Source organism: Onychomys torridus, chromosome 9 (assembly GCF_903995425.1).
Source record: "Onychomys torridus chromosome 9, mOncTor1.1, whole genome shotgun sequence".
NCBI classification, from domain to species: domain Eukaryota; kingdom Metazoa; phylum Chordata; class Mammalia; order Rodentia; family Cricetidae; genus Onychomys; species Onychomys torridus.
This window is the reverse complement of record NC_050451.1, coordinates 53,585,653-53,612,891: the sequence shown is the minus strand read 5'-3', so window position 1 is coordinate 53,612,891 and position 27,239 is coordinate 53,585,653. Positions and strand designations below refer to the sequence as shown.

Sequence of the window (27,239 nt, the reverse complement as noted above, 5' to 3'; positions counted from 1 at the left end):
GTGAACTTCTTTACTTGAACTAAATGGCATTCTGGAAAAGACAATGTGTGCACAAAGTACACTTGAGTCTGGACAGACCTTTGAGTGCGGAGTAGGGCTATCAGAGTTCTTGTGCATTTTTGGCAATATTCTCATGTGATATGGTCTACAGGAACAAAGGCACCAAGTGTGCTTATGGCTGTGCCAGACATTGCTGTTTCTGAAGGGGTGATATCAGCTGAGCATTCTTTAATAAAAACATAATGAAAACTGAGGAAGAACCTGTCCAATAACAGGAGAGCTGTCTAAACTCACTGTAGTGTACCTGTGGTGCGGTATAGTTGATTGAGCAGTAATAACACAGTAATGATACCACGAGTCACACAGAGAAATGTGCATGAGATGCCACTCAGTGAGCAGAGGATGGAAACCAAACAGTGGCACACAGACACTCCTTGGATCTGTGAGGAAGGGACTTCCCATCTTGCTAACTGCCATGTTATCTTCACTACTGGACTTCCCATGTGGACCAGGGGATACTCAGTTGGTAAAGTGCTTGCTGTATAAGCATGAGGACCTGAGTTTGGATCCGGTCATCCACATAAAAAGCTTGTGTGCCTATGTGTGTCCAGTGCTGGGGAGGTGGAGTCAGGAGGACTCCTGAGGCTTGAAAGCTAAGCAGCCTGGCTGAATTAATAAGCTCCAGGTTCAGTAAGAGAACCTGTCTCAAAAAAATAAGGTTTGTGTGGGGAAATTAAGGTTGATAAGTGGTGCACACACCGGACACATAGACAAATAGTTTAAAAATTAAAGAAATTTTACATATGTGATTGACATGACTAGAAAGAACATTTTGATAATAGATCTGCTCCTTAAAATATTGGGAACAGATATTAGAATGAAAGTCCCTCGCACAGACTATAACAGAAATGGGCTGTGAACTGTCCAGACTTTGTAATGATATGTTAATTAGAGGAAGCAAACAAATTATGAGCTGGAGTACTTATCATCTTTAAAAAAAAATTGTTTTTGAAACAGCATCTCTTTGTGTAGCCCTGGCTGGCCTGGAACTCAGAACCTGTCTGCTTCTGTAGTGCTGGGTTTACAGATGTGTGGATGTGCATCATTGTACCTGGCTCCACATAGGGATATTTTAGATATAGAGATTGATATCCTGAGTCATCCCCTCATCCACATTTCTTCTGTGCCTTAGCTCACTGGCTTCATTGTCTTACCTCTGCATGTGGGAAAGGCGGTTCTGGGAGATACACTTTGCTCTGTTTGTTGTGACAAAGCCTTTAAAGAGGAAGACAAGCAAGGTGTTAGTGGTGCACTGGCATCTACTGCCACCTAGTGGCAGCAGTACAAACACTAAATACACAAGTTCTTTTAAGCAGTGGTTCTGCACTTGCAGGTCAGGACCCTTTGGGAGGTGACCCTCTCACAGGGGTCACCTAAGACCATCGGAAAACACAGATGTTTACTTATGATTCATAACAGTAGCAAAATTAAAGTTTGAAGTAGCAAGGAAAAGAATTGTATGGTTGGGGTCAGCACAGCATGAGGAACTGTTTGAAGGGGTCACAGCATCAGGAAGGCTGAGAAGCGCTGATTGAAGCGTCTGGCACTGAGTCAAGTGAATAAAAGCAGGCCTACGCTCATTCAGGAGCCCGTCTCTTGCAAGCACCGTTTTTCTAAGGAAACAGACTACTTGTTTGGAATCATCTTCGATTCCGAAAAAAGTTGAGAGCACAATTTAACAATGTACACACTTGTGATGCATTCTCTCTATACCCAGCTCCTCTGTGTCCCAGGGTGGCCTGGAACTCATAAGGGCTGGTGTGACAGGTCTACACTGCTATGCTCAGGTGAGCACATTAGACACTCGGGTTTTGGAGCGATCATTATTATACCTGTTTTTATGTTTGCTCTGTGCATGGTAGACAAGAACTCTGCCACTGCATGATGGCCCAGACTAGATGTGGATTCAGCTGTTTTCTACTCAGGGTTCTTTTCCTGATCCAGGATCCAGTCTGAGACACCACGTTATGTTAGCAGAGCTTGGGGAGAAGAGCACTTGCCTTTTCGGAGACATGGCTTTCTGCTGGTACACATGCCCTATCCACTACAGCAGCACTGCTCATCCCAGTTGTAAGGGAGCTGAGACAGGAGGGTTTGAGTTTAAGGCCAGCGTGGGTTACACAGTAAGACTTTGGCTTGGGCTCAAACAAAAAAATTACAGAGGAGCCTGGAAAACTGCAATGTGACAAACAAAACAAAAAAACCCCTTAAAACTGACCAACTGACCAGAAGTGACCAGGTTGGTCAACATGCACGCATGCACACACATGCACGCACATATGCATGGACAGGCACCATTCCATATGTTCTAGGAACTCTCTTTTAAGAACCCTGTCAAAATATTGTAAAACAAGGAGTTCAAGGGTAAGGTTTTATACTGTCCCCACAATGTACTAAGGTTTCCTTATCCAGTTTCTTTAACCTTCTTTTACAAATATGGCTCCTTGTGGGAAGACAAAAACATGGGAAATACTTTTAGGAGACCACTCATACCTCTGAATGGACACTAGCTCTGTCCTCATTTCAGACTCGGGAGAGAGAAATCTGAGAGCTTAGTTCAGTAGCTGAGCTACTCCACCTGTATGGACCGCCCCTGTCTATTAGAAAGGACCACAGTCTGATTAGGGGCTGGGAGGCAGCAGGAAAGCACCTGTGGCCAGTTCTGCTGAGGCACACCCTCCCTCATCAGAGGATCTGCGCGTAGGTACAACAGACAGACTTCCACACCCTGCTGAGAGACTAAAGGGTTTGCTTCTTCTGGGGGCTGCAGCAGCTGGAGCTCAAAGGATAACCCATGTTTATTGGGTTGTCAGGGAAAGTAACAACAGCCGCTTTCAGAATCAGGTCTGTGAGTAGATACTACACACACCCCTCCCACCCCCACCATGCAGCAGACCTGCACTCTGGAGGGCACTGTGGCTCAGGAAGAGTCTGTGAGACTTTCCCTTCCACGCTCTCCTCTAAAAGGAAATCAAACCCACAACCAAGCAAACCAATGGACTCTTAGTCTGGAGCTGGGGCTTTTGCAGGCTGCTGCGGAAGCCTGAGATCAGGAACCACAGAGTGGCTTCTAGCAGACCCAAGTAAGCAGTTGGGCCTGGGGTTGTCCCCCAGAGCAAGAAAGAGGGGCGGCAGCAAGCCCGAGTGGATGGACGGCGGTCCTGGGTCGGGATGACCAGGCCTAACTTGGTGCCACCACAATCCCTTGCTGAGTTATTCCAGTCTATAGCTCCAGAGTTAGCACTTGTCCATGTAAGCAACTGAGTTCCTATTCGAGAAAAAGTGCTTTGCAGGTACGCTGCATGGAGGGGGCCAGCAAAGCGAAACAGGCAGTCTTGGGGACTTTGATCCTGCCTGGGGAAAGGTCCTGGAGCAGTGGTTGTTGGGCTCCAGGCCACACTGGAATGGCGACATTTTCAAAATCCCAGTAGCTCTCAGATGGTTACCAGCTGTCTAGAGGACCCCCACAGGGAGCTCAGGATGAGAATGGCAGTTGGGTAGGAGGGAGGGCAGTGACCTAATGCTGGGAGAGTGTACAGAAACTTTGACTCCGTGCTCTCTTTCTGGTAACCCATGATTCATCAATCACAGGGAAGAACCTGTGTCCTAACCTTACTTACTCCTCTTCACACTATTCCTTCTCCCTCTTTTCCTGACGTCCCCACATCACCCCTTGAGGAGCTGGTGTTCCATCCCTTACCAGCTGCTTGCTGAACATTACTCCTCTCCCTAGGCAAGCACACTCCCTCTGTGGCTTCCGCCACCCCAACACCAAGGACATCCCAACCTGTAATGCCTGCCCTGGCTCCCAGATCTCTAGACTGGTCGTGTTTCACATACTCAGACACACTACTTTCTTTTTTGAAACAGGGTTTTATGTTGCTAAGGCTAGTTTCAAACTCACTGCACAGCTGAGGCTGGCTTTGAACTCTGGATTTTCCTTCCTCCAGGCTCCCAACTGCTGAGATTACAAGCATGTGCCACTACCCACTGGCTCTATTAATAGTTCTTGCACTTTCCTTTTTTTTTTTTTTTAAGATTTACTCATTTTTATTTTACGTGTATGGGTGTTTTGGTTGCATGTATGTTTGTGCTTTGAATGTGTGCAGTACCTGCACAGGCTGAAGAGGACCTAGGATCTACCCTTGGGAATGGAGTCTCAGATACTTGGGAGCTGCCATGTGGTCCTGGGACTTGAAGCCAGGTCTTCTGGAAGAACATCCAGGGCTCTCAACCACAAAAACAGTTCTCCAGTGACCCTGACATTTTAGTTTTGATAAATATGTTTGCTCATGAGTGACATTAACATCAGGGAAAATTGGGTGAAAGGTGTACAGGAACTCTATTATCATTATGCTTTCCCGTAAATCTAAAATTATTCTAAAGTACAAATTTATTAAACAGAAAAAATTCAAGATAAAATTCAAAAAGTATCAAAATGAGAAAAATGGCTAGAGAATATTATCAAAAAGTTAATATCTTTACTATATATAGAGTTCAAATATATAAGAGATGTAAAACCTCTAAGAAGTAAATGGACAAGAAAAAGGAATAATTTACATAAAAATTTTTTTGGCAAGTAATTTAGTGTCAGATAATGAACATTAAAAAATATTTCTACTCTTTATTCCAGTAATTCAACTTTTTGTAACTTACCTAAGGCAAATGCTATATCATCATACATATATAGAATAGCATCAATTTATGATTTATTCCTAAAAGGAAAAGCCCTGCCAGCCAATAACAAGATAATAAGATAAATTATACAGATAAGAGTGATGTAAAAAGGAGACATATTGCAGCCACGTGTTCTCATTTTTCTGAGACAAGGTCTGGCTTATAACTGAGTCTGGCCTTGAACCTGTGATCCTCCTGCTTCAGCCACCTGAGTGCTGGGAATACAATGTTAGTCTTCCCAAAGGCTTCATAATAGTTTAATGTAATTAAATGTTTTCTGCTTATACAAGCACTGCACTACTGAGCTACAACCCCCTTAGGAAAACAAAATCAGCATTTAGTCACACTTGGTAAGGTACTGTCTCAAAATTGTTAACTATTCAACATGATTTCTAGGTCAGAAGCTAACAGGGGGTTTATTCTGACAGTGGGGTTGTAGGCTCAGGGTCTCTATTGTTTTATATAATTTTTTTTCCCTACAGTAAACATAGATTACCCACTTACGAGCTAACAAAGCCACAGAAACCCTAGGGCACTCTCATCCTTCTGTTCTGCGTGACAGCCATCCTTGCAACCAGACTTGGAGAGGTGGCTGCACTGTCTATTGGGTCTACAGGGCTGGACCCAGGGGTGTGTTGCAATATTTTTATGGGGGATCTGGGTGAAAACACATTTCTAGCATCCTGATTCAATCTACAAAGAATGCTTAGGGCATCCTACGTGGGGAAGATACCTTGTGTGTAAAGGACTAACAACAAGGAATCGTCTTACCCACCAAGATGAGCAGTCTCAATTCAGGAAGAAGAAGCCCACAATTCGGTGGGAAGGAAAATCCCCATACCAAAGCCAGGGGTGGAGCAAGGGGCATTAATGCTGGGATATGTTATGACAGAGTAATGTAAAAATTCTGTTCCCAGCTAGCAGTGGTGGCGCATGCCTTTAATCCCAGCACTTGGGAAGCAGAGGCAGGCAGATCTCTGTGAGTTTGAGGCCAGCCTTGTCTACAGAGAGAGAGATCCAGGGCTATACAGAGAAACCCTACCTTGAAAAACCAAAACCAAACCAAACTAAATAAGAAAATAATTCTGTTTTCAGTGAGTAACTTATGTCCATTGGGCCACCATCTTACTAAAAATGATTGGACATACTCTAGTGTGTGTCTCACGGCTCCTGAATGTTTAGAAATACTAAGTACATTGTACATTAACATTTACTTCCATCTCCCCCCGCCCCTTTTTTTTTGCCAAGGAGTTAAGACTCAAACTCACTGTACATGATCAGGGTTCAGTAACCTCATGATGGCTATGTATCTGGCCTAGGATTTGATCAAATTCCCAATATAAAAAGAAACAAACACATGAGTTTGATAAACAGGCTATGGAAATAAAAATCTAGCTTTTCTTATCAGATATAGTTAATTATAACAAGTTGAGCTTGGGGCTGAGACCTTTTAGAATCGAACTTTTCTTTGTAACAATGGGTAGGTAGGAAAACAAACAATGATTTTTTGAGAATAGACTAATTTAAGCCTCTTTTATCCTCTCCTTGGTACCTATGCTTCTAAACTCTAGCAGTATATGGGATTTGACTTTCAGTAGTTCAGTCTTTTGATCAGGAAGGCAGGCAGGCATACGTGCACACACACACACAAAGTTTCAAGTACTCTAAGAAATCACAATTATTTTCATTCCTACTGACTGAATACACAGAAGTACAACTCAGAGACAGGACACTGACATACCACTCAGCAAAAATCTGGGAAAACTCCAGTGAACTATTGGCCACTGGGGAGATGAAGTAGAAAGGGATGTTGGAGAGGCCAGCAGAGTCGATGTACTGATACAAGCACTCTAGGAGGTCATAGATCACTCCCGATGGATAGCAGGGAACCAACACGTTTCCTCCATTCCGCACTGTCAGAGCTAGAAAAGTTGGGGAAAGAGAGGATGGTAACAAAAGGACAGTGTTAGTGAGAAAGGGCAAATGCAATTGCATTTCTTCTGTGTCCCCCCCCCCCCCCCCCCCCCGAGACAGGGTTTCTCTGGTGCCAGGCTGGCCTCGAACTCACAGAGATGAGATCTGCCTGGCTCTGCCTCCCGAGTGCTGGGATTAAAGGCGTGCGCCGCCGCCACCACCACCACCACCCGGCTTCTTCTGGTTTCTTATGTCTGATTTTGTTTATTTTTGAGACAGGGTCTTGTTATGCAACTTTTGTCAGATCAAAAGGAAACTCCAATTCCCCAAACTCCAAAAGGCAGTCCAAATCTCTAGAAATGAGCTCAACCAGGACTGTAGGAGGACTTCTGACAGATAAAAGCCAGCATTCCTCAGGGACTCGTGAAACCAGTTCCCATCCACCAAAAGGAGTCATTCCCACCTGTGGACCCAGGCTCCTTGAGAACCACTCGTACCTACTATATATTTCAGTCCATGCTAGTAGCATCCCAGCCCTTCTACCTCCTCCCTTCTCTAAACTTCCTCCGATCACAGGCTTCTTTCCCCTGCACAGCTACTCGTTCTCCTTACAACCCTGCTATTCTCGCTGTGTTTCCTCTTTCTTTCTCAACCTCCCTGCCACAGCCTGTTCTTAGGACCATGTGTTTACAACTGTCTATTTCTTCTGCAGAGGAGCACACATTAGGGTAATGCAGGGCTGAAGGCTGATCTCCTCATCACCGTCTCTGGGCAGATGAGGTGGGTTTTAACGACTCCAGGGAACCTGCTGAGCTTGAGGCAGCTCCTTCTCTTTAAATCCCGTTTATGGTTTGCAGGCTGTCTCTGCTCAGGGCTGTTCATGGCTGAGTGGTCAGAGGGAAGTGAACTGTTTCTCCACTTAAGTGCTTTTCATTGCACTTCCTCTCACTAGTGTTTGTCTGTAAGACACCATCTCTGAAACACTAAAAACCAGTTATGGAATGCAGAATTAATCACAGCTTACGGGCTGTAATGTGTTAAAAGTATGAATGGCGGAGGTTGGGGGTTTAGCTCAGTGGTAGAGCACTTGCCTAGCAAGTGCAAGGCCCTGGGTTTGATCCTCAGCTTTAAAAAAAAAAAAAAAGTCCAGTCTACCTATTTTTTTTTTTTTTTTCTGTTTGTTTTTTCGAGACAGGGTTTCTCTGTGTAGCTTTTGTGCCTTTCCTGGAACTCACTTGGTAGCCCAGGCTGGCTTCGAACTCACAGAGATCCGCCTGGCTCTGCCTCCCGAGTGCTGGGATTAAAGGCGTGCGCAGCTGCTGCCATCACCACCCGGCCAGTCTACTTTTGTTTTGTTTATAAATCTACGGAAGCAGGTGGATTTGGGAGTAGGATCTGAAGGAAGTCTGGTGCCATGAGTCCTGCCCACTCCTGCTGTGATGGACAGGTCTCCTGGAGGCTGTGAATTGCTGCTATTAGAGCATGGGATGAAGGAAACACTTCAGAGAGGCTGGCTCTAGTCTGCTCCTGCACAGAGACACAAGGGTCACATGTCTGCCACTCCAACCTGGCTGGACCTCAGTTTCCTCACTAATTATGTGAGAGGAATGCATAAGACCAGTGCTTTTCAAGCTTTAGTTTGCATAAAAATTGCCTAGTCGACATGCTGAATACACAGTGTTTCTCCAAGGTCCTTCTCTCCCCAGCCTAGTGGCTCTGTGGCAGGATCTTCAAGTTTGCATTTTTTATTAGATGACCTCGATCTTAAGGAGAGTGGTTAGTGGACCCCTTTGACACAGTACATTAGATGCTGGATTTCCCCTGAATCCCAAGTTCCTTGAGTCAGTGGTTCTAGTTTATTAACAAATACACAAAACTCAGAAGCTCTCTAAGACCAGTCCAACCATTTCCACAGCAACAATAAATTTCCTTTGGCTTTACGCAGCAAAGAATAAAAACAGAGCACGGCTCAGGAGATTTCAAAGGACAGTGCCCTCCATGCAGATGAATGCTTCTTCTTGGAGCCAGAGCAATACCACTTAAAGTTGCTGGAAGGTGAAGGTCAGCCCCTCAACCCCTCTTGGGTAGCTAGCTCAGACTTAATGTTTTGTGCCTCTTGCCCCACCAAGTTTATATGTGGCATCCAGATGGCCACTATGATGATATTCAGTAGGGACTTGAGGAGGAGGTTATCACATTAGGATGAGCTCATGGAGGCAGAGACCCTATGACGAGAATAGTGCCGCTGTAAGAGGAGAAATGGAGATGAGCTTCCTTTGCTCCATGTGAGGATGCAGGAAAAGGTGGCTATCTGGGTCTCAAAGTTCTGTCTCAGGACTGAGGCAAATGCTCACTGCCTTAGCCACCCAACTGCCAGGTCCAAAGGAAACTCCAATTCCCCCAACTCCAAAGGCAGTCCAAATATCCAGAAATGAGCTTGACCTGGACTATAGGAGGACTTCTGGTGGTTGTGAAACTGGTTCCTATCTACCAAATGGAGTCAATTCTTTTAACTTCTGGCAGAAGGGACATATGGCTACTGTGGTGCCTATTAGCATATCAAAGCTCATGCTGGCCTCCAGGCTCCCTCAGTATCACAAGTACCCGTTACACATTTCAAAGTCCAGGCTAGTATCCAGGCCCTTCTCCCCCGCTCTTCTACCTTAAACTCCCTCCAGCTCCACCCTCCTGCTCTGCTCCTGCTTCTCCCCAATGTTCTCTCTGTCCTCTGCTATTCTCCACTCTAACAGAGAGTTCTGGCCATGACCAGTTGGCTGGCCATGTTCAGTCTATTTCTTTCTCTTTCTGCTCCGGACTTTTCCACATGCCTCTGGCTGTTCTTTCTCTCATACCTACAATAAAAACCACCCCCTTAGCCATACCATGGGGTGGTCATGTCGTCAGTTTATACACCAATGATGATACTTTGTCATAGCAGCCTGCATGTACAAAGACAGGGGCCAGCCTACTTTCCTAAAATAAGGATGGGGTTACAAGATTTCACTGAAAATTTTACATCGCTGCAGGCTATCAATTTAGTCTTTTCCCAAAAGAAAAGCAACCAAATATTAGTGAGAACAATTCCATGTATCCATCTTCACTGCTGTGAATTTCAAGTGTGAGTCATCTCTGTGCTAGTATTTGAAAGCAGAGTGAAGGGGTGTGACTCTTCTGCTGTTACCTGTATGCATACTTCTCCTGCCATACCCAGGATGGTAAGGGGTTAATCCACATGCTCTGTGAGAGAAAGCTGATTACCTTTCTAGAAATTGCTAACAATTCTGATGTGTGACTGTACAATTCTTAGCACACTTGAGATTTACATTCCTTAAGAATGGCTCCTTTGGTGGCTGAAGAGATGGCTCAGCAGTTAAGAGTACTGGTTGTTCCTCCAGAGGACCCGGGTTCAATTCCCAGCACCCACATGGCAGCTCACAACTGTCTGTAACTCCAGTTCCAGGGGGATCTGACACCTTCACACCAATGCACATAAAATAAATTTAAGTAAATTAAAAAAAAAAAAAAAAGAAAGAATGGCTCCTTTGGACAGCAGTGCATTTTGAGGAGGAACCTAAGGGGGAAGTCAGTGTGGGCAGGGAAGCTTCACAGAGACACCAATGAGCAGGACTGGAAGGAAGGGGCAAGGCCTCAAGTGAGAGCAATGAACTTAGGATGCAGAACCCAAGTTCAGCCTTGAGAAGTCCCTTACCCAGGTTGCTGCAGAACTCGCCCACCATGCCGTCGGGGTTGGCAGTGGGGATCTGCGTGAGCCCTGTGAGAACCAGAACATCGCTGTTTTTGAGAGAAGCTTGGTCCATGGGCTGAAAGACAAAAGAAAGCTCTAATTAACAACTTACAAAGGACTGTTGCCAATAAACAGTGAAGGGACAAGAGCAAATGCCTCTCTTGCTGGGTCTAGTCCAGCAGCAAGTTCTCCCACAGTGGTGGCTTAGCAACTCTGGAGTGAGCAACAGTTCTCTGTCATGACTGGCTGGCCTCACATCATATCTACCTTCATAGAACTAGACTTTTAAGATCACTGTTTCCCTGTCAATCACAGGAAAGGCTTCCTATTTCCAGTACTTCCCTCTTTAGAATGTCATGCATTCTACATGTTTTTATTTTTATTTTTAAAAATTTTTTATTTATTTATTCTTTTCAAGACAGGGTTTCTCTGTGTAGTTTTGGTGACTGTCCTGGATCTTGCTATGTAGACCAGGCTGGCCTTGAACTCACAGAGATCCACCTGGCTGTGCCTCCTGAGTGCTGGGATTAAAAGGTGTGTGCCACCCTGCCTGGCTCTACATGTTTTTAAACTTCAGCATGGATCAAGGTCACCCAGAAGGTGTGCTAGACAAGGGTCACTCCCATAGCTCACTCCCATAGTTTCTGATTTGTTCCAAGACAGGGCCTGAGCACCTGCATTTCTAGCAAGTTTCTAGGGAATGCCCTTGCCTGGGAATCACACCTGAACTGAATAACTGCATTCTTTTAGTAACTGTTAAGTGTAGGAGACAAGCACATGTTATGGGAAGACAGAGGCAAGGTGACTTACCTGTGTAGCAAGGGTTGGAGGAATCAGAAGGAACACTGGATTAGAAACTCATGCCTATTCCCAATTCCTAACTGGCCCTATAACCTTGGGCAAGCTTTGAGCCAGGTTTCCTATGAAATGGCCGGTCCTGACCTACCTCCTTCAGTTGACTTTTTTGTGAGTCTTGGAGGCTCACACACTCTGTGTGTGAACTGTGAACCCCACTGGCATATGATAAGGAGTTCTTTATGATGTTAGTATTTATTTTTACCCAGCATGATTTAAACTGTGATTATTTTCAGAGCACTTAAAAAGATTCTGCTTTTTGGCATAAATTAGGATTTGACTGGAAATGAAGGTACAAGAACTGAGAGGCTGGAGAGTCTACAAATGTTTTCATCTTGTGACTATCTGTCCCAAAAAAGCCCAGACCACACACTTTATGAAGACGTCTCATTCCTTTTGGTGCCACTGGTATACTCCCCAGTATAGAATGAACATTTAAGTAGAGCAGCCCAGCAAAGCCCCAAATCTAAATTGTCAACTCTGAGTATCTGTACCTCTTGAGAGATTCTCCTTTGAGTGTCCAAGTATGGAGACACAGGCTTCATTATTTTATTAAATAACAAGGCCAGCCTGCTGTGATCCTCGCCTCCTTTCTGGGGCCCATTAAGTGTGCCAGAGGCACCAACAGATGAAGGGCCTATTTGTAGCTCAGCTTTCTTGTGGCCCTTGTCCCAACTATATGACATTTGACTTTCACCATGGAGCATCCACATCAAAATACTGCATCACAACAACAACAAACCAAAACCAAAACCAAAACCAAAACCAAAAACCAAACAACAAAACTGTCAACAATACAAAATCAAACCCACAAATGAAGTGGCTACCTTAGATCTGAACAATGGTTTTAAGGGCTTCAAAACTGAACATACTTTCTTTAGGTTTATGGGAGGAATGCACATTTATGAAAGCATGGACAACCAGACTTCCAGAAAACAAAGCAAAGATGTGAACTCTGTCCAAGTGCTCACAGGACATGAACTGAGGAGGGAATATAGCAGACGTCCACACAATGTAGCCCATTCAGCTACAACAACAACAGAAATCTTGTCACATGCAGCAGAATGGATGCAACTGGGAACAGTACATTAAGAAATTATCAGCTATAGGAACACGGAAAGCAAAGTACTGCATGTTCTCTCTCATGTGCAGAAAGGAAAAAAAATTCCACAACCCCCACCTCAAAGAAAAGAGGTCCGTGATTAGAAAGCACTGGAGAGGGGTGGCGAGAAGGACGAACAATGGCTGGATGTGATCAATATGCACTGCATGCATGTGTGCAGACAGCACAGTGAAGTACATTAGTATGTACAATTAACTGTGATAACAGCTACAAAACCAGGAATTAAAAAAACAAAAACAAAAACATCTGTCTAACCCATGTCTAACCAGACAGAACGGACTAAAACAAAACTGCAGTAAAATACCATTGGGCTACTCATGGAGTAACACTGTGGGGACAGCATAACCTACTTCAGATGAATCAAAAGCACTGCACACCAAAACCTAACCATTAAATGACAACAGGAGAGGCAAACGGGGCAGAGCAACAGAGTCAACCCTAAGATACAAGGAGGGAAATAAAGAGAAGAATAGAAAACAGTATTCACTTATAGTCTACAGATCACACGGTTATCTCAGACTCAGAGAAAACATCCTATAATGGGCCAGGTCTAAAAAAATACCAGAAAATAAAAACTAGAAGAGAAAGTCCTTGATTAGTAGGTGTGGATCATGAGCACATTTCATCTAAGGGACTGCAAAGCGTCATCTAAGGGATTATAAAGGCACCCTCTTTAAAATCTAGTACAAAACATCAGCTATCAACACGCTACTGGAGATTTTGTCCAGAAGATGAAGGAGAAGATCTGAGGGGAAGCAAGTGACACAATGGCGGTGTCCTTGCAGACAATGCCATCACAGGGCGCACTGGAGTCACAGAGCTGGGCATGGTAGCCGAGTGGCAGTGCCAGCAGAGTTGGCCCTGCGAACCTGGGCTCTTCCTTCTCGCTCAGGAGCCTCTTCCTTGCCGCGGTCTCCATTTTCTTCTCTTTCCAGCCAGACTTACACAAGCTTGCTTTTCCTCCTTTCACAGTCCACTGGTAAACATTTTCCTGCAGGTCAATCTTGGCCTTGGCCTTTTATTTATATAATTAAAAAGGTATGTTGATTGTCCAGTTTGTCTCTATACCTGCCTTCAACCCAGGTTCTGGCATCCATCATTACCTACAACTTACTTCTGAGACAAATGCATTATCCTTATTCTCAATGCTACTCATGCACAGAATCTTTGACTTCCATTTTTCCTTTCCTGAAGACAGTGGCCATCAATAAATGCTCTACATTGTAAAAAATCATACTGAAATTTGTAATTATTCTGTGAGTGTGTGTGCACTTGTGACATCGTGAGAGACCAACCTGTGGAAGTCCATTTTCTCCTTTTACCATGTGGGTTCCAGTACTGGACTCAGGTCACCAGGCTTGGCAATAGGTGCCATTACCCGGTGAGCTGTCTTGCTGGGCCAGAGTAAAGGCAGCTTGAATTAAAGACTTGTCTGTTTTCTTTTTTTCTTTTTTGGTTTTTCAAGACAGGGTTTCTTTGTGTAACCCTGGCTGTGCTGGAACTTGCTCTGTAGCCCAGGCTGGCCTCGAACTCAGAGATCTACCTGCCTCTGCCTCCCGAGTACTGGGATCAAAGGCACGTGCTACCACCGTCCAGCTCAGCCTATATTTTCTTTCTTTCTTTCTTTTTTTAAGATTTATTTATTTATTTTATGTATTTGAGTGTTCTGTCTGCATGCATGCCTACATGCCAGCAGAAGGCACCAGATCTCATTATAGGTGGTTGTGAGCCACCATGGTTGCTGGGAATTGAACTTTAAATTTAATTAATAAATTGAATAAATTTAAATAAATTGAAGTTTAACTTTAACCCTGCCCTCATGGCAGACTGAACTAGAAACGATCCATAAACAGGTATATCTGTAACCCAATAAAACCTGGTTTAATTAATCAATTACTTTCCCCAGAGTAAGTGGTGGGTAAGATATAGCTTTGGGCAGTTTCTTTACCTCTACAGTAGACTATCATGGTTTTTCAAACTAAAACGTCTTTATTCCCACTTATTCAATACAAAACCAACAATATGGGTGAAGGGGAAAAAAAAAATCTATTTTTTTCCTTTGTTACTGCTGTGGATATCGCTCTGTGTAAATAAAGTTCTGATTGGCCAGTGGCCAGGCAGGAAGTATAGGTGGGACAAGAGAGTAGAGAATTCTGGGAAGTAGAAGACTGGAGGGAGACACCGCCAGCCGCCGCCATGGAAAGCAACATGTAAAGACACTGGTAAGCCACAAGCCATGTGGCAAAGTATAGATAAGCAGAAATGGGTTAATTTAAGATAGAAGAAGTAGATAACAAGAAGCCTGCTACGGCCATACAGTTTCTAAACAATGTAAGTTTCTGTGTGCTTACTTGGTTGGGTCTGAGTGACTGTGGGACTGGCGGGTAAGAGAGATTTGTCCTGACTGTGGGCCAGGCAGGAAAACTCTAACTACATGTTACCTATAGTACAGGTTGTCAACTAGAAATTAAAACCAATTATTTAGATATGTTGCTCATTATTCTCAAGACCTTATTTTCCCTTTAAATTTATAGTCCTTGTAAAGACAATTTACTGGAAATTACGTCAACAGTACTGTAAAGGTTTTGATCCAAGCAGGACAAATCAGAGCAGTTGGCAGCCAAGTCATCCTCCTGTCTTTTAGGGCAGAATACATCAAGAATGAAAGAAGCTGCCAATAAAAAAATTTGATTCAATGAGGCAGATTATAATGACATTGATGGGATTTTGATCTCAATAATCGGGAAGGGTCCAGGATTCTGCTAGCTACAGGAAAACACAGGAACTTGTCTTCTCTAGACCTTGAGATAAAACTTGGTTGTAAAAGAAAGTATGAGTCAGGGGTGGTGGTGTACCTGTAATGAATAGCACTTTGGAGGGAGAGGCAGGAGGACAGAGTTCAAGGTCATCCTTAGCTAGATACCACATTTGAGGCCAGCGTGGGTCACATGAGAGCCTGTCCCTACCCTGAGAGAAAACATGAATAAACACTGCAGACTGGCATCAGTACCTACTGTTTCAAACAGAACAGAGTTATTTTTTCCTATTCGCAAATGGGGTATGCTAATTAGCTTGAGTTAGCCATTCTGTAAAGTATATATGTATACATACACATACAAATGTTTAAGTCATACATTTATCTGTCACAAATAGAGCAAATATTTCTAAAACATGAGGACTTTCTGTAAGAATTGTGGCAAGCACTAACCCCGCAAAGGAACAGAGCACAGGGATGAGGATTCTCTACGTAGGAAAGAAAGCAAATCTGCCACAGGAGGAGGTAGCTGTGGTAGAGACCAAAGCAATTGTCAGGGAAAGGGCAGAGCTACAAGGAAGCAGAAGGGCCCTGGCTCCTGGTCTAAGCCTTAACTTCCATTTTATTATGAAGACAGTAACATCTTAAGGTTACATTCATAAAGTATTTCAAATTTCAAAGAAATAATGTGACAGGGATCCCACAAGTTATCTATATGTTCAGCAACTGATTACCTAATCTTGACCACTCTTCCCTTACAAACACAAAAAAATTGGGATTTATAAAATAAACAGCAAGTTCTCTACAAATACCCAAGGATTAAATATTAGATTCATAACAATGTTTATGTGTAACTTATTGCCAAATGTAACTATAATGCATGACTAACTTAAATCTGCTAATAGCTTTCCCTCTACATTAAAATGGGAAAGGGTGGTGGGTGGTGCAAGCCTTTGAGCCTAGTACTTGGGAGGCAGAGGAAGGTCAATCTCTGTCCCTTGGAAGCCAGCCTGGTCTAGACAGTGAGTTCCAGGCTGGCCAGGGCTACAAAGTAAGACCCTGTCTCAATAAAACAAAACAACACATACAACAGGGCAGGGCTTGGGAAGTGGCTCAGTGGGTAAAGTGCCTGCAGCATAAGCATGAGGACCTGAGTTCGGATCCCGAGCACCCACTTAAAAAGCTGAGTCTGGGCGCTGGAGAGATGGCTCAGTGGTTAAGAGCACTGGCTGCTCTTCTGGAAGTCCTGAGTTCAATTCCCAGCACCCACGTGGTGGCTCACAACCATCTGTAATGAGATCTGATTCTCTCTTCTGGTGTGCATGAAGACAGGTCATTCATATACATAAAATAAATAAATATCCAAAAAAAAAAAAAAAAAAAAAAGCCGAGTCTGACTGCACATGCCTGTAACCTATCTGAGTTGGGGGTGGAGACAGGGGGATCCATGAGGCTTATTGGCCAGCCAGTCTAGCAGAACAGTGAGCTTGAAGTTTAGTGAGAGATCCTGCCTCACAGAGTCCTGGTAGAGATGCATCAAGAAAAGATGACTTTTTTTCTCATGCATATGTATACACATGTACATACCCACCACAATTACACCACAAAATAAACAAAACCCAACCAGAACTCAATCATGGTCTACAAAGGCCTGTGGGAGCTGGCCTTGCTCCTTTCCTGGCTGTGTAGTACCCTGCAGTCTCTCGGGCTTTCTCTGCTCTTCACACGCCCTGCCTGCTCGGTTCCAGGGACTCCAGCCATCGCTGTAGGCGCTGCCTCACAGCTTCACACGGCTCTTCAATCTTTTTTTCAGACAGACCACCCAGTTTAGAGTATCTTCACTCCTCTAGAAATAAACCTTCTGTGCTGTTCCCAGAACTCCTACCTCAGTCTGAAATACCACAGCTCATTTCTTTACTCATCTTTTTTTTTTTTTTTTTTTCCCCGAGACAAGGTTTCTCTGTGCAGCTTCGCGCCTTTCCTGGAACTCACTTGGTAGCCCAGGCTGGCCTCGAACTCACAGAGATCCGCCTGGCTCTGCCTCCCAGTGCTGGGATTAAAGGAGTGTGCCACCACCCGGCTTTTACTCATCTTTGTCCTAGTTATTATCAACTGCAGATAAGATGTACAAGCAGAGACCTTGCCTGGTGGTCACTCAATCCTGACACTGAGATCAGTGTTAGATACCTGCCTTTGGTAAGTATTTAGCAGTTAGTATGTGCTGAGAGAATCAACAATCTCTGTGTTCTACATCAGGCCATCTACATCAGCAGGGTCTTGGAAGGACCAAGAAACATCAACCTTGAACACAACAGAATTCCTTCCAAAGAAAGCACAACCCTGAATGTAGGGAATTAAACAGGCTAACTCTCCCAGAGTATCTAAGTCACAGATATTATGAAGGTTTAAAAATTGCCCATAGTACACTGGAGACATTCTGAATTTAAATTAAATAAGCATAGGTTGGTGATGAAAATTAATTTACCTGAGGGTGTGTGGTAAGCAAGGAGGATCCGGAGACGTAAGATACTTTCTCATAATGGGACTGGATAATCCAGTTGGAGCTTCCTAGTGCATAGCCAGAGCTTAGAGGGGTCACCTGAACAGCACCAAAAAGCTCCTAAAAAGAACCACACAGAGAGCATGCCAGTCATCAACAACTCAAGTCAGTTTAAGGGAAAGAGCAAGAAATGTCCTTATTTTAAAGCCAACTGAAGATCAAAGGGAACAGTACAGTCTGTGCAGTGGACAACAGAAGCAAGCCTGGGGTGTCTGCCACCTCAGTCTCTGCTCATGTTTTGTCGTCAGGTACACAGGGCCCAGGCACTAAAGAACATGGGTGACAAGTTACCCAAGAGAACCAGGAGTCAGAGACCACTTTTCCTTTTCCACTGTAGGTAAGGTTCCAGTTCTGAGTGGCTCCAGCTGCAGGGCAACACCAGAGCAGGAATCCTCATCATTTAGGTCAGCTCTCAAATCCCCCTTGGGAAACTGCTTCTCTTTCCTATTGCCTATGTCTCAGATGGGTAAAGTTGTGTCTGGTTTCTCAGGTAACAGGATGGGATAGACCTCCAGACTCAGCCAACCCAGCTCGAGCTGGTGTCAGGAACCGGGGGTGATGAATGAGTACCACTGAAAAGCAAGGAGGGTGGGCAGATCCACCTACAGTCTTTTTTCTTGGAACTAGGACAAAGGTGACAGAGCAGCTTGAAGAAGAGCCACAAGAGCCCCCAGGGACTCAACACAGGGACAGCACTCCTGACACCCTCCCAGAGACACCAACACTCACAATTTTCTGAGAATATCCCACCAGCTGGATTTTACTCAGGGCAGAGTTCACCTCCTGCATTGTGTAGCATCTTCTCCAGGTGGATACTTCCACTGCGTCCTTGAGAGGAGAAGGCAGCAGCCTGCAAACACATCACAATGTCCATCACGAGGAGAACATGTCATCAACTAATAGACACTTCTAATAATGTGACCACTTTACTTAAGTGGTCAGTTTATTGGTGTAGGGCTATTCATGGAGTCTTTCATGATCATTATTTACATAATTTTAGCATTACTGTTGCCTCTTCCAGAGTCTAATAATTTGAGTCCTTTTTTTCTCCTGTCAATCCAGGAAAAGACTGTCAATTTTACTGTTGAAAAAAAAAAAAGTGTGTGTGTTGGCTCAGTGGGTAATAGTACTTCTTGAACAAGCTTGATGACCTGAGCTCAATCCCTGGAATCTAGGTAAAAATCTGGATGCGGTGGTGAGCATCTCTAATCCCAGGACTCTCACTGTGAGATGAAGGAGACAGGAAGACAGGAGCATCTGCAGGAAGCTCACGGGCCAGCTGGCTGGGAGCATGCAGTGTAGTGGCAGAATGGAGAGACCCAGCCTTAACAGGGTGCAAGGTGAGAACCAACTTCCAAAGCTGTCCTGACCTCCACACAAGCACCATGGTACCCCCACCCCCACAATTTTAAGTCTTTTGATTTTGTTAATTTTTTTTCCTATTATGTTTCTATTTCCATTTTATTTATACAGCATATATTTTTTCCCCTGAGACAAGGTTTCTCTGTGTAACAGCTCTAGCTGTCCTGGAACTCGCTTTGTAGACCAGACTAGCCTCGAACTCACTGAGATCTACCTGCCTCTGTCTCCTGAGTGCTGGGATTAAAGGCGTGTACAACCTCCACCTGGCTAGTTACTATGTTTTTTGAACCTAGGCTGATAATCCCTACAGTCCAATTGGACTGTTCCACCCACTCACATTTATTTTCTATCACTGACAGAGCTGGACTGTCTTTTCCACCTTAACTTTTCTGTTTGTCCCACTTCTTTTTTGTCCCTCTATCCTTTTTTTTTTTTTAATATTATTTTTTTTAAAGATTTATTTATTATGTATACAGTATTCTGTCTGCATGTGTGCCAGATCTCATTACAGATGGCTGTGAGCCACCATGTGGTTGCTGGGAATTGAACTCAGGACCTCTGGAAGAACAGCCAGTGCTCTTAACTGCTGAGCCATCTCTCCATTTTAAATACTTATTTATTTATATAATGTACATTGGGGTTTTGCCTGCATGTATATCTGTATATGAGGGTATCAGATCCCCTAGAACTGGTTTTACAGACAGTTGTGAACTGCTATGTGGGTGCTGGGAATTGAACCAGGGTCTTCTGGAAGAGCAGCCAGCCCATGCTCTTAACCCCCACCACTTTACTACTTTCTTTTGTACTATTTTCTGAGGGAGCTTTTAAGTTGATCATTTTCCATCATTTTTGAATTACTTTATTAATAGTGTCTGAAGGTTTACCATATACACCTTAAAAATGACTTATTTCAGCTAGGCAGTGGTGGTGTATGCCTTTAATCCCAGCACTTAGGAGGCAAAGGCAGGCGGATCTCTTTGAGTTCAAGGCCAACCTGGGCTACAGAGTGAGTTCCAGGTCAGTCAGGGCTACACACAGAAACCCTGCCTTGAAAAAACACAAAACAAAAAAAATCTCTTTTATTTTTCATGTGTATGTGTGAACGGGTGGGTGATACCATACCAATAAGACCATACATAAGAGGGAGCCAGATGCCCTGAAACTGGAGTTACAGGCAGTTCCAAACTGCTATGTGGATACTCTTAACCCCTGAGCTGCCTCTCCAGCCCTTTATACACACTCGAACACAGAACAGTTCTATTTGAGCTATCACCATGTTCTGTTGTTTCCTTTCCACAGTGCTGGGATGAACCCAGGCCCTTGTACATTAGATTATGCTCTGTCTCTGAGCTATACCCCAGACCAGGCATTTCTACCTAACGTCTCATATTCTCTTTCCTGTTCACAAAAGATGAATGTGACCATTAATACCACCATCAAAAACATCTGTTTGATGAACAAACATTCTTGTTCTAAAATGTATGAGGAATAATCTGGAAGACTGACCTGTGTGAAACTGACTGTACAATCTAGGTCAAAGTACTTCTGGTGAACTGAATGCATTCATGAGGCTCCACTCTCCCCCCAAACACACTGAACATCAGAGGGTTTCACTCTCTCATACCCCCATCCTCATCTGTATTCTAATGGTTCCCCCATACTCAGTTAAAACTCAAGGGTTCCGCTGTATTCTGTCTTCCAGTGCCAGGTTTCCCAAGCTGGAAACCCATCTTCTCATTACCTGTCTTTCACATTTTAGATGGGTAACACACTGCTACTCCAAACCTAGACCACTGTTCCACTTTTAGGTCTCATGACAGCGTCTGGGCCAAGTGCTCTATTACATGCTGGGGGAAAATGTCTGGCCTGCTTATGAGGGAGCAGGGAAGTGGTCAGGAAGCATCTTGGACAAGGCCATGGAGAGCATGCTGTTATAGCTTCTCTACTTCAGGTAGCCCAGAAACTGCTGCTTTGAGGAAGTGGTACTGTGAAAGGATGGAAAGCCGGGAGTGACATCCACAGAAACCTAGATTTCAATCCAAGGTCACCACTCACCTCTGAGCTGCATTCTTCATTTATAAAAGGGGGACACCGGGAGTTTTCTTTAGAAGGGTGAGCGACACAACGGATGCACAGTGTCTGCTGCAGCCACACTAACACCCATCCTCTGTACCTCCTCTAAGTTCCCACCACCAGGGTTCAGTGCTTGGACCGCCCAGCACTACCCTCCAGGAAAAATAATGACTTCTCCCTTGGGCTGCAGGGGAGCCCCATTCCTTGACTTCAGGCCAGAGCTGGAAGGCTATTGCGGGAGTGGATAGAGGAGCCGAGTGCAGCCCTAAGCACATCACTCCCTTCTGGTGAGTGTTTCACACGGCTCCTCTGTGACTGGCTCCTTTCTCTAGGAGACTGACTAAAGTCACACACAAATACTATTGTAGTTTTGGAGCCTGTCCTGGATCTCGCTCTGTAGCCCAGGCTGGCCTCGAACTCTCACAAAGATCCGCCTGGCTCTGCCTCCCAAGTGCTGGGATTAATGGGGTGCGCCACAACAGGGTCTGAATCTTAAGGGAACGTTGTGAGCATGACTATGGGAAATATCCACTGTTTTTGTCTTTGGTAATTCAGGGTCTATTTCTAGAGAAGGTACTGGGGGTCTTTTTAGGTAGGAAAGCAATCCATTCAAGTCATGTAAAGCCTAGAACTTACAAACATAGTGTCAAGAGAAGCTGAAGACAGCACTCTTTACACAGAAACCTCCCCCGCTCCATGTTTCTGACAGCAGTTCAGTGGAGCACTGCTGTTTTACTAATATACACTGAAATATCAACACAGCTTTTTATCCAGTTCTGTGACGTCACGAGAGCACTAACTTCGTTCTCATTTTTGTATACGCTGCACTGAATACTCTATACTAATAACACAGATGCACACATGCTAATGGCTACCCCAAGGAAAGAAAGGACCAGCAATCCTGACTGGCTCCTATCTGAACTGCACTAGCAGGTGAGATCAGAGGTGACTCTAAAACAGAGTGAAACAATGGGAGGCAGCAGAGTGAGCAGTCCAACTAACTCTGGCCTCAGGTCTGACCTCCTGGATTTGGGTTTTGTGTTAGGTCACTTTAGACAGGACTCCCCATGACACCCCTATCCTTTATTTGCCACGTTGGATAGGCCCCTCCCCGAGCGTGCACCAAGTACTTGCTTCTCACAAGTACAATAATGGGCTTATCCCTCTGCTTAGATTCTAAGAGAGAGGGACTTCAGAATGCCTGCTTTCTCTGGCCCGTTTTCACACACTGATGAAATCAGCTGCCATGTAAAAGTTCAGTTGATGGGCACACGGGGGAAGGACTTGAGGGAGGCCTTAGTTCAACAACTAGACAGGTGAGCCTGCAAGCGGTCATTTCCAGCTAGACCTGAGTTTACTGGCAGCCTGCTGAGAGACGCAGAAATGGAGAAGCTATACAGTATCGGAGCCATGATGGTTTCACACACCTACAGGCCCAGCAATTCAGGAGTTCAAGACTGGCCCGAGGAATGTAGTGAGAATCCATTCCCAAAACATACAAAGTGCTGCGTTTGTGATCTATTATAGAGGCAGCATTGTAACACTCAACTACGTTTAGCTTTTCTCAGGCATCCTTGGGTAATTTTAATAAACCCCATTGTACAGAACAATTAGGAGATTTCCATGTCTAATTTAATGTTGATTTTTTCCTTCTTTTAATTGAAATATTAAGCATTTACTTAACCTCCTTTCTCCTATCTCTAAATTGAGGGAAAAATTTCTTCCTTATAAACAACAGCAAATGAATGACATATAGTGAGTATATTAAGCCCCCTCCTCCACCTGCGAGACAGGGTTTGTAGCTTTGGCTGTCCTAGAAGTAGCTCTGTAGACCAGGCTGGCCTTAAACTAACAGAGATCTGCTGTCTCTGACTCCTGAGTTCTGGGTTAAAGGTATGGGCCACCACCAACGGCCAAATCTATTTTCTTTTTTTTTTTTTTTTTTGAGCTGAGGATCGAACCTAGGGCCTTATGCTTGCTAGGCAATTGCTCTACCACTGAGCTAAATTCCCAACCCTCAAATCTATTTTCTTAAGAAATATAAAATTGTTCCTCAGGCTCCATAAGGGACTGGTTCCAGGAATCCCTGGCACATACCAAAATCTGTGGATGCTCAATCCCTTCTACAAAACAGCACAGTGCTTATACAGTCTTTAAAAAATTAGAGGTAAGCCTTCCCATGTAACTGACAGTAGGCCAGACCGTCTGGGCTCAATAAAACAATTCTCCTGTCTTAGCAGTGTGTGCCACTATGTTGGACAGGTCTACTACACTTTAGGTCATCTCTAGGTTACTGATCATACACAGTGCATGGTCACAGTGTAATAATGTAAATGCACTATAAATGGCTTTAGTGTTCAGGGAATAATGTTCAGTACAGAAGTGATATTTTCCTGAACAGTTTTCACCAGCAGTTGGTTGAGTTCATGAGTACAAAGCCACCAGATACACAGGACCAATTGTGTACAGTAATATATAGTATATACGTATGTAATATACACATGTGTGTATGTATATTTACACAGACACACACACAACAGTGCTTAAATTCTTTGGATAGATTTTTTTTTTTTTATGCTAGACAAAAGTCTTAAATTAGGGCCAGTTAAATGTACTGTTAGCTTTTTCAAAAGAACTTCACTACTCTTTGGCATTAAATGCTAAGGCTTAGAGCTTCTGTCTTTTCCTTGGTGTACACTGGCTGAGTTTCATCAAGCCAGTTAGTTTTGTTTACCCCATCACTTGTTCCAGAATGGCTTCTTGCTACTTTTGTACTGGCCTCGCCTACAAAGTCTTACTCTTGGCAGTATGTACGCTCAAGTGCAAGGGCTCTATGCCTTAAGATTTGGGGGAACTTTTCCCAGGGGTATCACAGTGCCAGGCACTCGGTTGCTCGTCAAGTCTGGTTTCTCACCTACACCACTCTTGCTAGCACTTTCTTTACTCCCCTGCCATACAGACCTATCTCCTAACATCTTGTCGGACTGAGCTTTCCCTAAAACTCCTACGTGTATGTGAGGTCACACTTACAGCAGGGCACTTACAGGCCCACTTAAGGCCATTAGGATTATTAGCTGATTTAGGATAAGTAGGATAAGGAAACCCAGAGGGAACCGGTTCTGTTTCTGGCTTTCTAATTTATCAAAGTCAAATTTTCATAGTCTAAATTTTTCATAAGTACTTTCTAAAAGATTTCATCGTTTCAGTCTTTTCTTATCGCACTTGAGTGCCTAATAAACTTCTTTCCCAGGCCGTTGACATTGAGCCAGAGTTCTGCTGCTGCCTCTTCCCGCATCTTCCCAGCTCAACCAGCAACCGAAGACCATGGGGTCTTGTTAAAGAGTTAAGACCTTTAGGCCTACAGGGACCACTCAGAGGCAGACAATGAACATGGATCGAGTTCTGAGTGTTTGTTGAACAAATGGACAGAATATAAGAGCAGAATACAAAGACTACAAGAAGCAGAAACTGTGTCTACCTCAGTAATGACCATGTGACAGCCGTGCTACAGGGATGGGTTAGAGGATGGCTGGCTGGATGCTCTAGCCTCAAAACCAGACATTTCTCAAGAGTAACTGGTAACACTATACTCCCGCATTTTGTTTCAGACCCTACTGTCTCTAGGAAAAACAAAGGCAGTTACTATGGCCAGCAAAGTATGGTCCACACTATTTGAGAGGGTGTCTGGATGATCTTTGCCTTAACTCTATGGTCACTGAAAACAAAACAAAACAAACTCTTCTCTATGTTTTGCCTTTTTAGTGGGTTTGCTGACCAGAATAGACTCATGGACAAATGAACCACACTAATTCTGAGTCTCAGTAGGAAATAATAGAAAGGTATTTTTCCCATCAACATCCTTGGAGTTTGGGTACCATGAATTGGTCCTTTGAAGGCTAACTTATTGACTTAAAATGAACAAAGGATCTAGGATCACAAGGTTCATATTCTGTGACTCCATCAAAGTACAGCCATTCTGTGAAGACCTACTTTAAAGAGCCCTTTCCAAGGATATCTTCGAAAACTGCAATATATGTGTTCTTAGAGATAATTCAATTCAATTCTATGTGTTTTACAGAAAAGGTCATCAAATCTCAAAAAGTGTGACTGACAATGTAAAAGCAGAGGCAAGTGTGGGCTTAGAAACAGTTTCCTTTGTTCACTTGCTCTCTACAAGAAAGGTGGCATCTAAGATGAATTAGGCTTGGAAGGCAGGTGTGTTCTGGTTGCCATAAGTGGATTAGTTACTTTTTTATCACTGTGATAAAACACCACAACCAAAAGCAACATAAGGAAGAAAAAGTTAATTTTGGCTTATTGTTGGTTCCAGAGGGTTAGAGGTTAGAGTTTGTAATGGTGGGAGAGGCACAGCAGCAGAAGCAGGAAGCAGAGACACCAAGCAGGAAATAGGGAGAGGCAAGAAACCCTCAAAGCCTGCCTCCAGAGGTGGGCAGCAAGACTGTACCCTGTAATGGTCTATACCAAAATGATGTACTTCCTCCAACAATGCTGTACCTTCCTAAAGGTCCCATAGCCACTCAAACAGCATCACCAACTGGGGACCCAATGTTCAAATACATGAGCCTATGGGGGACATTTCTCATGCAAACCACAACACCAAATGTTCTGCTAAAGTGGGTAAGGACTATTTTAAGAACTTCACGCAGTACTCATTTGCTCCATTCGATACCCTGCAAAGTGGTTAATGTCCATCTCAATTTAATGAGGAAATAGAGCCTGGAAGAAATGAATTGATTCAGCTACCAAGAAATACAGCTGAAATTCAATCTCTAGTCTGTGTGACCTCTAAGCCCATACTTTCCAAATTTCTTCCTATTATATAGTTAGGCCTGATAAATTCCTCAGCAAATAGCCAAGGAATGTCAGAGCAAAAGAACAACACCTTTAATATGCATTTTAAAGCCTCTTGCAAGGAGAACCTTCCTCTTACGTTCTTGATTCCTTAATGCTTATAAGAAGATTGGGACAATATCTTATGGTTTTTACCATATTTTAAAAATGCAAAATCTCACTAGTTTCCCAGCTTGCCCTTAAACTTTTCTTCTGCCTCTAGTTCCTATCTCCTAGGTGCTAGAATTACAGGTGTGCCCCTTCACGCCTAGCAATGCCTTATAATGACTTATTCTTAATTATGACTATGGATTCTAGTCATTAAATATTTACATTAAAAATACCAGACACAAGAGCAGTTTCTGAGGTGGAATATTTTGTTTTTAAATTGCTCATTAAGGGTTAGGGATTTAGCTCAGTGGTAGAGCGCTTGCCTAGCAAGCGCAAGGCCCTGGGTTCGATCCTCAGCTTAAAAAAAAAATTGTTCATTAAAATTCAGCTTTAAGGTTTATGTAAGAAAATTCTACTGTGTGAGTTTTATTCCCTTCAAAACTCCATCTCTTTTTTCAGGAAGAGTACGCTGTAGTGTCAAAATTAGGAAGAAGGATGGCTAATGTCTTCTAAATAAATCTCAGGGACATGTCAACTGAGGCAAGAAGTCATGCAACTGTCAAAAAGCAAGAGTAATAGAATTTTTGAATATACATCCTAATAATAAATCAAATGCTAATTCAAACCAACTCCAAATGATTTAAGAGAATTTGTCAGATGTTTTTTGACCAATGAGCTTGAGAAATTTTAATTTATTGTTTTCTTTACTTGATGGCCTTATTACTAACTCAAGTTACTTAGATGCATTAATTCCAGGCACTTGACCAAGATCTATTTTGAGAATCCCTGTGTAGTTTGAAGTAAAATTAGGGGCCTCAAGTTTCAAATCCGACACCCAGTGATTTGCTTGAATCACACAGGATTTTATTTTAATGTGAAAGCCAACACTTAAAAAAAGATTTAAAAAATCACTCATAAAGCAGCCAGATTTGAGCTTCTTAAAGAAAAAAAAAAGAAAAAGAAAAGAAAAAAGGGTGGATTTGGCAGCTCATATCCCTAAACAGCCAAGACACACTCACTGTGCCCCAGCTGCTTAAGTACAGGAGTGTGACAAGTGGTCCAGGCCCTATCTCATGCCTCTATTTGAGAGAAGTCATGGAGTGCTTCACCTGGGGAAACATTCAATAAACCAGACCATAAGTACCCCGTTCTC

General features: G+C 43.6%; 1 protein-coding gene across 3 annotated transcripts in view; it reads right to left on the bottom strand.

Moving 5' to 3' along the window:
* Positions 1-27,239, bottom strand: part of Ints9 (integrator complex subunit 9) — an 88,458-nt gene that overhangs the window by 11,250 nt on the left and 49,969 nt on the right. For all 3 annotated transcript variants that reach the window (XM_036199318.1, XM_036199319.1, XM_036199320.1), the window contains 5 exons: positions 18,419-18,539; positions 17,615-17,749; positions 10,361-10,472; positions 6,479-6,659; positions 1,215-1,275 (listed from right to left, as the gene is read on the bottom strand). In XM_036199318.1, coding sequence (XP_036055211.1) covers positions 1,215-1,275; positions 6,479-6,659; positions 10,361-10,472; positions 17,615-17,749; positions 18,419-18,539 — 610 coding nt within the window. The remainder of the gene's footprint in view (positions 1-1,214; positions 1,276-6,478; positions 6,660-10,360; positions 10,473-17,614; positions 17,750-18,418; positions 18,540-27,239) is intronic.